We start from the raw sequence: 10870 nt of genomic DNA, 5'->3' as shown, positions 1-10870 counted from the left end.
AAGTCTACTAAAGCTGGGTAGGTCTCAATCCTTTCTATATTAGGTGAGAAGTAATGTTTCATTTTCCCCTATTTTTCTTCTTTTCTTTTCTTTTCTTTTTCCTGGTCATGATGAAATTGAAATGGGACCTCCCCGAAAGTGACGATTAGCAGTTTCAAGTGCCTGAGCATTTGGATTCTTGGACGGTGCCGGAAAATTTGGATTCTTGGACGGAGTCTTCGTTGATGGTTTTTCTTTCAATCTTTATCTATCATTGTTTCATATATGATCTTTTTGGTGATGTATGTATTAAAAACAGGAAGGGAAACAGTATTGCCTCAATCTGGTCTCTAATGAGTCTATTTGGCAACAGTTTTATCAAACTAGCAACTCTCAGGCATGTTCTTACTGGAATTATGTGAAGGAAATGACATCAAAGTAGTGGTGATAAATATGATAAGAAGTTTATGCAGTTTACAGTCTCCTCCCTAAATTTGAAAATTACCTCCAATTCTCATTAAATTTTCCAAATGGAACCTCAGTTTCTTGAGGCCTCCTGGAGTCATTTCTTGGGTTTTTTTTGCCAGGGATTTAGGGATCTTTTTCAATTACCTTGGTTTGCTCCAATCGACCAATCAAGTTTGATAGGAACCACTGATTTTGATGATAATACAACATTGATTCCTGAAAATTGGTGATTTTTTCTCATAATTTTCTATGAAAGATGTTCTGAACCACCAAATATTTGTTAATAAATGGATGGACAAAGGAATTAATTGCTTTGTTGCACAGCTTCTATGCCTAAGATTTCTCTTATACAACCCACATTTCATCACCTTAAAAGTTCCACTTGCATTGATCCTTCATATGTGAAACATAGAATTCAACTTAGTGGGTGAGTTATCACTCAATAAGGAATAAATTAAAAGTAGAAAGGTCTTATTCAAAATCTTTCAGAGAAATCTGGAACTCTCTTCACACCTCGGAACATGCCTTTTCTCTGCAAGAATGCGTTCGCATCTTTGCATCTTCGCTGTCTAACTCGAGCAGAATGTTGCATTAAAAAGACAGTTTCCATTCACAACATTGCATAAGAGATTCAAATTAAAGTCATCATGCATGGCATCACCAATATAAGGAGCCGTCTGAGCTCCCACACAGATGATTCTTTGCTTGTCAAAATTCCTTCAAACAGAACTTGTATCCTAAAGGATGGAAGAAAAAAGAGAGAAACCAAGATAAGCTTAGCAGGTAAAGGGGAATAAATTATAGTAGAAGCACGAGGCAACAGCTGAATATGCGCAAAAGAGCATTGCAACTAACCATTAAATAGCAATTTTTGGATGAATCAATGCCTGCAGCAGCATCTAGCTCCATCTCCTCCGGTCTTCCTCCTCATCCACAGGGGTATACCATGCTGGCCGCCGCTTGTTGTTGCTCAATCGATAGTTCAAGAGTATCTCTTCGTCACAGAGTGTCCTAGTTGCCACCAGAACAAGAGTCTTCACAGTAGGAACATTTGAATCACTGTTCTCTGAGGGCCCATATTTAAACCAAAAGCTACCCAACCTCTTCATTTTCACCTGCTCATCCTTACCAAATGAAATATTGGGAATATAAACTCTCATGGCCGTCTCAGTAACTGGGAAATCATATGGGCAGACCACGACGTTAGGGGCTATACCCTTCGCTGGATGGTTAGCAAAGTGGCCCAATGCTAAGGGGTTCCGCCGCTCTAATACTTCACTACCAATTCCCCCCTGTCCACCTTTCAAAGGCTTGCTAAGTAGTTTCCAGATGCGGTCTGAACCTTTAACTGTATCCTCCCCCATATCAGACCTGCTTTCATACATACCTAATCCATTCCATTCTTCACGGCATTCACCACCTGTACCCCAAGGTTGGGCATTTATCACAATCTCATCATACCTTTTCATCAAATATGAGTTATGTGCATCAACCTTTGGATATCCAGGAATAAAACGGTAATAAGCTGGAGAGTAGAGTACACCAGGGTAAAAAGCCACTACAGCACCAACAGTGGCTTCACCATTTAAGAATAATCCTTGGCCAGCTTCTTTGTGGTCAATTTGAGATTTCTTGAGCTCTAGAGTGTAACCCAAGTGATCTTTCAAACTACAGGAGACATCAGCAAAAGAAAGAGGCTTCGTATCAGGCACACCTGCGCTGAAAAATGAGATAACTCAGATTCCAAGAACAAATTTTCCAATGCTAAATAGTTGTCGTATCTCAGCCAACACATTGGAAAAGATGTAGCATCCAGACAAAGTGTTGCTCTGGCATTGAGTCTCAATTTGAAATCAATTTTCACTGGTTCATTTAAATTATAGGGGTCCCTTGCTTTGTTTGTTTCAAGTTTTTTAACCTATCCCATCATTAGTTTAACCATGCTTCACATAATGCAGTTCTGGAGATTCAAGAATTCTATTAGAAAAACAAGGAATCTATGATTGTTCTGGATGCTTCAGAGAATATGAAGAAGAGGTCCTCAATCTCATGTGATGCTGTTCAAGTCTTAAGTGAGATTCTATATTTAGTTGAAAGGAACAAGGTGAACAGCAGGCCATTGGATATGTAGGTTTAGAAAGTATGCATATATGGTGACGGGAATAGTTTTGGGGTTCAAGGATTAACAAGAAGAAAGAATGTAGCTCCAGAAAAAGGGACTTCTAGCGATTGCTGATCCAGTTATGAGCCCCAAAAATTTGTTATAAAAACCAAAAAGTCAAATAAATTAGAAGAGGTGAAAAAGAAGAATAAGCAATAACAAGTAGTATATCGCTTGCCGACCTGTGAATATGAGCAGGTTACAAACTACTCTAGGCTCAAAAGAATTTGGTATCACTAATTCACTGCCCACTACCACCCCCCCCCCCCCAAAAAAAAAAAAAAAAGACAGAAGACCCTGGCCTTCTCACTATTATTAAAATTTGCTGAAGCCTGATTTTTAGAGTTAATTCAGAAAGTTCAGCGGCAGTTTCACCTTCAAAATGTGTCTAAAGACTCTAAACAACCGAAAGGTGCATGCATCAACATCTTCAGCTGTAACCCCAAAGAGCTCGTTGGGATCTTTGATTTGAAACACTACACAGCTTATGGTGCTTTAGGTGGCTTTTTTGGTACTTCCTAGGATGAGGGCTTTCTCTATTTTGCTAAACATGAAAATCACTATAAATAGCGATAATCTCTTTGGAGATGGGTAGGAGATTAAAGCAATAATCTCTTCAGCAGAGTGTACCTTGATTATCAGTCAGCTATGGCATAGCATTCTTTCTTAGGGGCGAATGATGCAAAATGGTTGATTTCTCTCCCTTTCCTTCCGCAAAATCACCATTCTGCTACTTTATTATTTCTAAAAACCACTTGCTAGAACAGGGCTTCAATTGACACGTACGCAAATAATCTCAGAACAGTAATGCAAGAATATGGAACCACCAATGAGCAAGAAAATGATATAGAAAAGGGGATAGGGTGGATCAAGCCTTCAACCCTTCCCTAATCACATAAAGGTCTTCCAGCTCACACTGCCTACCAAAACAAAATGGCTGCAAAGACCCTTTCTTCTTTTTTGGGTGGGTGAACTTTGTGTGGAAGGTCTCAAAAGGTTCATTATATACAAGCTGGTTGTAGCCACCACTAAAAAGGAGAAGACAACATAATAGAAGTCTTGAAGAAGTAATTCTGATCCTAGTAATTATATAATCATGGAAGTATCTAATAACAACATTGCAACATTAAAAGATCCTAACCAACTAATGTCATAACTCATGACAATGAAAGAATTCTAAAACTGAAAGGAAATTAGATAATAACAATAAAATCTGATCCTCCTCCAGTTGATCTCTACTGGGGCCCAAAAGATATTTTAGAAATCATCCCAATACAAGGGAGTAACTATTTATGAAGTACCTTTGCAAGCTGTCCATATGGGCACAGGATTCACACCACCATCCAAGTGAACAGTAACTTGTGGTACCATCCATGTGAACAGTGACTAGTTTGAACTGTATCATGCTTCAACATTCATCAACTATCCCCCCCCCCCCCCCATTTGAAAGAAACTTGACATTGAGTTTTATAGAATTTAGGAATGAAACTGGTGTGATGCACATTTAGTTTCAGACAAAATAGTAGATCTTCAAAGAATCTAGATGGCATGATGGGCTATATGTAATCAACCTCTGAGTCAATATTATGGATGCCATATCGATGGAGTCCTCAATTGAGAGCTTGCTCTTCAAAGATTTCAGATACATACTTCATCTCTTTGAGGACAACATAATCTGTTTCTAGTGTTCTCAATTGCTAACTCATGCACCATTGGTTTAGTCTGTCTACATTGATGCCTTTGCCATAGACCTCTTTGGTGGTAGCCCCATCTTTCATAACTTCAATGGTGGCCATGGTAGCATCTAGGTGGAGAGTAGAAGGGCCCAAGTTTGCTTTAACTTCTGCTCAAAAGTGGTCATGCAGTTTAATAAATGTTTCAACTTCTCCCTTGATCATAAACACATTTTGGTGGTAATCTTGTTGAAGGGAGAGCTTTCTGATAGCTATTCTCCAAATAGTGCCTCATCGCTTCCCTCGTCCTAGGTTTATCTCTTCAAACTTTGAGCTTTTCTTCATGTTATCTCCAGCATTTTCTAGCATGAGCACTCACTTACAAGTAAACATATACAGTTCTGCTCCTTGGTTGGGTTGTACCAATCAAAATATTCTTCCTAAGAATCTAACCAATGAAGGAATAGGTATGGATGTATCCGTCCAGCAAAGTTAGGAACTTCTGGCTTTATCTTCCTTTTATAAATATCAACCCAAGGAGGTGAAAGGCTCCAATACACAATAATATGAGGCCAAGTCACAAGTGACTCAACCCCAGAATAGGATCTCAATTACCAGCAGAGAATAATCAACTTCAGAAGCAGTAAATACAGTATAGGATGGGCCTTATCTTTCAATCAAGATCTATTAGAGGCAATGAATACCTAAAACTCTTGACCCAAACTAATGGTTAGTGCTGAGATACCAGCACATCATGAACTTAGCAAGTATACATCATATTTAGTAGCAATGTGATTAATCACTAGAGTAGCTAATAGTTATTGAAACACTACAAGATCCCAACCAACTAGGGACGATTGTCATTACAATAGAAAAAAATCAACTTAGATCTGTCAACAGAAATTAGATAACTACAACATCGCTGCTGAGGCGCTAGCTGATTAAGGCAAGGCACGTCAATGCTTAGGTGCCACCTTGACAACCTTAAAATGACAGCAAAGAAATCTGATCCTCCTCAACTTGATTTCTCCAATAGGGACCCACTATATCTTCTGGAAACTATTGCCATGTACATGAATAACTATCTCTAAAATACCTCCCACACAAGCTGTCCATATGAACCTATACTACTTCTGCACAAACAGTAAAAAATGGGACTGTTCATGTGAGTGGTAACCAACTTGAATAGCAGCATGCTTTGACATACATAATTTACACTCTCTCGGTATTAGTGGTTTCTTATCTTCAATATTTGTACAGCCAAACATTTACATGAAACTAGGTTGGTTTTTTTTAAAAAAAGAAAAAAGAAACACAAACTCTAGCATGCACCAAGGCTTTTAAGCAGCAAGAAAAAATATGTAACAATGTCCAGAGAAAAGTTCATTATCAGATGGTTATGTTCATCTACCTGGCTAAGCTAAGTTCTCACCTAAGAGACATCCTTAGTTGGGAACATTCATGGATTCAATTTAAAGGATAAAAAAAAAAACATTATGAACTCTCCATCAAATATTCCCTACAACACGTATGCAAGAAACACTCACGATTGTGGTTATTAGATGCTTCACTCCGGCCAATGGCAAGACTAAGGCCACTGCGGAAAGGAGCAGTACATCTTTCTGGGGGCAAATTATGAGCCTCCAATGTCCTATCAAAATTAGGAAGAAGAATATCATCCATTGATGTACAGAAGCTTTTGACTTGAGTATGAATGTTTTCATGTATTTGCTTCTGCTGATCAGCCAATGAAGCTTTTGTTGCCATGTCAATTATCTCTTCCACATCTGCTTCTTCAGCATCCTTCCCAAGGCGATTATAACTGAGAATTAAAATCAAGTATGATAATCAATGAGGTTGACATAACTATGCAATAAAAACTCAAATTTTTCAAGAAGCAAAAAGCAGATAGCTGAAAAGTTTGATCAGCAAGGAATTACAAAGAAAATTAGCGTCTATGAATTGAGTATTTGAACATGTGCAAATATCTGAAAATTTTATGTGCAGCTAAAAAGTCAAAAAGGGGGTTAAAAGAAAAGAAGAAAGTGAGGGGGGGGGGGGGATTCCTCTGACAACTATCACAAGCCTTATAGATTGCCTTCAGGATAGTTTACCCTTTTTGTCTCTTTGAGCACCTAGAACAAATGGTAGGTCACAAGGTGGAGCTTCCAAGTTCCAACACAGGAAACTCCCAAGCAGATACCAGTAAAGGAATCCTAAAAGGAAAAAAGTCACCAAAATTTAACAGGCAAGAGGCCGGCCCACAAACAATGAATATGCTTCTACAGTCTTAACCTCTAGCTTCTCAATGCCACTTTAAATGTTCATAATTGTCAAAATCTACACATACCAACCATTATATTATTGAAATGCACCTCGTTCAATCCTCTTACATCTACTGGTGTGGCATCTATGAGCTTCCAAAATTCACTATCAAAGCCATGGAAGAAAGTTCTCAATAGTAAAGTTATTTAGGGGAAAAAAATTCATCTGAGCGGGGTCACCTCATCCTCTCCACCAAAGGTAGAAAGTTTCCCATGAAGATGGGGACCATAGATGCTATTCATGCTTTAATAATCAATAAATCTGATATTAAACAACAAAACAATCTAGAATTTCTAAGCAGATTTTTTTTCTTTTTTGGGGAATGGAAGAAAATAAAATATTTTAGGTAAAGCATCCCAAATGAGCAGCACATGGGTCCAAATCAATTCATCCAAGAAATTCAACCAACCTGGTATAAAGGAAGATACGGTTCATATCTGCTTCAAATTGAAGGTGTCTTGGATCTCTAGCAAACGTGGAACTCTTAGCAAGAGTTTTCACAGCCTGGACATATGAAGCTCAAATAATTAGATGAATTTGCATGCTATCATCTCAAATTACAGTTTCCATGGAAGGGCCTTGGATACAAGTTTATTAATTTCATCCAGGAGTAATTTCTTCAAAGAATAATCCATCAGGGAGGTTATAGGCATTCATCATTTGTCAGCCAGGATCATTGCTCAAATTATTTATAGGGTAAGGCATCCTCTAGATAACCATTCAGTTTAGCATAAGGCACATGTAGCACGAGTAAGTGAACTAGGTCATGAGAACAGCTAAAACCATGTGTTATTCCCAGGAAAAATGATTAGGGACACTTTGACCAACTATTCATAAAGAATTTTGAATCTCAGGACATGTCTGGTCAAAAATGACAAACACAAAAAGCAATACAGACCAAGTGCATCCAAATCCACAACAGAATAAGCAAAGTATCTAATGGACTAGCCACTGGGAACAGAGAAGTTTCAAAAGTAAAAGCAACAGAAGGTTAAAAAATCCAATCAGATGGTACACACAGACCAAATGAAGATAGAAGACTGCCAATTTAAAACTGAACAGCCCTATCATCGTAAATCCTCCCACAATGAGGACCAGCAACTTCAATACTTCCATCATTGTTATCTAGATTACCCAATAATGCCCTCTAAAAGCTTCTTTCACCAATTCAACATTGACATCAATACAACGGCAACCTCATTAAGCATTCTAATATACAAAAACATGTTTTTTTTTCATCTAGAACAGATGCCACTCGAACCACCAAAGAAACAAGAAGAGGTACTTCAATTTCCACTCTGGGAAAAAGTCGAACAAATGGCAGTCTACAAGGCTCGGCCTCTGATCCAGTCAAAACCATAGTAATACAGCCACAGGTAATAACACAGGCTTGGTCATGAATAGAGCCAAGTGACTTAACACTTGCCATTCAAAAGCAAACCCTACAAAAGTTATTGATTTTAACGTTTGCCGTCCCAAGAAAACTACATCAATTGTCATCTTTAATCACTAATTTCCTTGGGGAACATCTGATTTACACCAGATATATAGTGCTGTTTTCGGTGGAGTTCGAGTTAGTGAGGATACCCTCAATCTAGACCCAAAACCAAGCTCATAGCAAGAACCCATCAACTACGTTTCACTAAAGGTGCTAAAGTTAAGATGCTAGAATAGAGAAATGATCAACCAAAGGCTCTGGAAGATCGAATGCTAATAGAGAAGGTAGTGACCAAATAATGCTGTAAAGTTATGGAGAATTACCTCTTGGAATTTCTGAAACAGAAACGCCATTGAACTCCGCTGATTCGGAACACAACACTCTCCGGCTTCAACGGCGATCTAGAAGAGCTAGTTGGGTCCTCTACGTGCAGGGCTTATTCCTAGATGTTCCTGCTGAGCTGCGATGAGCGGCTATAACATCGATGGGCATTGGCGCTGCTTTCTCCGGTCGATCTAGTGAAAATGAAAGGGCAAAATTGTCAATGCACCTTCTGTCTTTTTTTTTTTTTTTTTTAATCGATAGCTTTAAATAGGGATTGGAAATTGGAACTATTAGATATACCCTAAAGAGGTGGCCTCCTACTAAGAGGTGCCAGTCATTATGGGCTGAGCAACCCTTCGATGTTCAATACACTATTTTTTAACACCATTAAAATCCTAGCATATAAATTTCACTGAGTCTAGATCCCCTACATCAAAGCAAAACATTTATCCATCCAATAGCCCACTAGATGCACTATGGATGGTACCAAGCAACCATGGGCAAGCCACGTGTTGTCCATCTAGTAGAGCAGTTGGATGGATGCATGCCCTACCCGAATACTTAGGATGTCACGACAGTGATCACGTTATAGCAAATATCATTATTGTTTTGTTTTTTGGTGTAAATTTCAATAATTACAACAAGCACACAAAGATTCATTTCTTTTCTCCTAAATCACTACACATGTTGTTTGAACTTAAATTTATGGGATTTATGGGTAATTTCATTTGGACCCCCTAAGGTTTGGTCTATATCATTTTTAGTCCAAAAAAACTAAGACTTTGCATCTACCTCCCCTGTACTATAGAAAAAGTCAATTTAAGGACAAATTATCACTTTTATGACAAATTTGCCTTTTTTTTCCTTTTTTTAATTTAAATTTTTTTAGTTTTACATTTTAAGGGTTGAACTTTATTAATTTACAAAATCAGACCTTCCTTATCCGATTCCCAAATCCTTGTTTCTACCAATTCTAAATCTTGACCCAATTGTAAAAACGATAAGATTATTCTCTCTTGCAATTGATCTTTATCTACAATGAGAAAATCAAGAAGAAAAGCCTTAGTTGATAGGATTGTCTTTGTGATTTCCGCTAAAATATGGTAATGTCATTTTTTCTTTTGGAAGACTGCTTACTTTAGCTTTGTTCTTCTTGATAAGTTCAACGACCATACAACGCATAAATCCACATATCTAAGATCTTTTTCTTCAACCAGGCTTGATTACATTGGATATTATACAACCAGTAGACCTTTTCGTTTTCCTGAAAGTAAATTTCCTCTTCATCGAGGTAGCTTGCAAATTCCCCCCTTTTAATCTGTTAATTGATGACATGCAAGCATGGTTTCCATCCGAATCATTTTGTTGCATATGCATTTAAATTTCATTTTGTTACTTGGTTGCAATCCATCCTCCCTGAACCCCGTATTGGACATGCTCCGCCTTCCTCATACGCTCTTCTTCTTGGATGGATATTTAGGTGCTTGGCATGGCTCACTAGGATTATTTTCCAAATCCTAGTTGAAGATTTTAATACAATCTCCAACTAGGGTTCAAGATTTAGAATGGGTAGAATTAGGGATTTGGGAATCGGGTAATGAAGGAGGGTCTGATTTTGTAAATTAATAAAGTTGAACCCCTTCAAATGTAAAACTAAAACAATTTAAATTAAAAAAAGAAAAAGACAAGATAAAAAGAGTTCAATCGAAATGATAATTTGTTCTTAAATTGACCTTTTCTATAGTACAGCCCTACAGGGGAGGCAGATGTAAAGTCTCAATTTTTTTGGATTAAAAATGACATAGACCAAACCTCAGGGGGTCCAGATGAAAATTACCCTAAATTTATATAGCGAAATAGTTTGTCTTCCCACGATGCACATTTTGATGAAGTTAGGGACGAAAAAACAAGATCTCAAGAGATAATTCATTTACAAATTTTCTTGATTTGTGTCTTCATTACATTTTTAATGGATACAACTGGTGCTCTTTCAAATTCAAAATTGATTTTAAAAGATAAGATTTTAAGGATATAATTGACATTCAATATAGTTTCTATAAAAAATGATAATGTCATATTTTTTACTTATTAAGTGTAATGAAAAGCAAAATAGACATTACATATTAAATGTTAACACCAATATTGCATCTAGTGAGTTGAAACTAACATCTCTTAGTAGAGTCTTCAATTGGCATATTAATATCCCTATCACGGCTTAATAAAAGCATCTTTTTACCAAATAAGTGAAAAAATATTAATTTCATTAAGAAAAAGGTTTGATTAGTAATAAAATAAAAGTATAAGGATGCCATAGTAATTATCCCTTGATTTATCTATTAACAACCCTCATCATTATTTTCCTTTCCAAATGATCAATTTTGATCATGGTGGCTCTCCTCCATGTCCGTTGTTTAGTGAGCCCTTTTTTCTTGCGCGGGGGTGGGGAATGACGAAAGGGAATGGAGTTGTGTCAACCATATTCAATTGAAATCAAGGGCTCCT

General features: G+C 37.4%; 1 protein-coding gene across 1 annotated transcript; it reads right to left on the bottom strand.

Annotated features, from left to right (window-relative positions):
- Positions 1–263: 263 nt before the first annotated feature.
- LOC149000475 (C5orf35) lies at positions 264–8513 on the bottom strand. The gene is made up of 5 exons (XM_089140518.1): positions 8368–8513; positions 7016–7110; positions 5829–6103; positions 1303–2161; positions 264–1184 (listed from the first exon to the last, which is right to left on the bottom strand). Exons 1-4 carry the CDS (start codon positions 8395–8397, stop codon positions 1347–1349), a joined length of 1215 nt encoding a protein of 404 aa, XP_088996644.1. The 5' UTR covers positions 8398–8513; the 3' UTR covers positions 264–1184; positions 1303–1346.
- Between the last annotated feature and the right edge of the window lie 2357 nt (positions 8514–10870).

Source organism: Hakea prostrata, chromosome 11 (genome assembly GCF_041222555.1).
Source record: "Hakea prostrata isolate BN-2017 chromosome 11, UWA_Hpros_2, whole genome shotgun sequence".
Classification (NCBI taxonomy): domain Eukaryota; kingdom Viridiplantae; phylum Streptophyta; class Magnoliopsida; order Proteales; family Proteaceae; genus Hakea; species Hakea prostrata.
This window is presented reverse-complemented; position numbering and strand designations above follow the sequence as displayed.

Excerpts from the sequence above, each read along its gene's own strand:
- LOC149000475 (XM_089140518.1), bottom strand. The coding sequence starts at position 8,397 with ATGGCGTTTCTGTTTCAGAAATTCCAAGAG. Across the intron at positions 7,111-8,367 it reads TGTTTCAGAAATTCCAAGAG|GCTGTGAAAACTCTTGCTAA; the intron begins GTAATTCTCCAT and ends TCATATGTCCAG. Across the intron at positions 2,162-5,828 it reads AGCATCTAATAACCACAATC|GTGTGCCTGATACGAAGCCT; the intron begins GTGAGTGTTTCT and ends TTTTCAGCGCAG.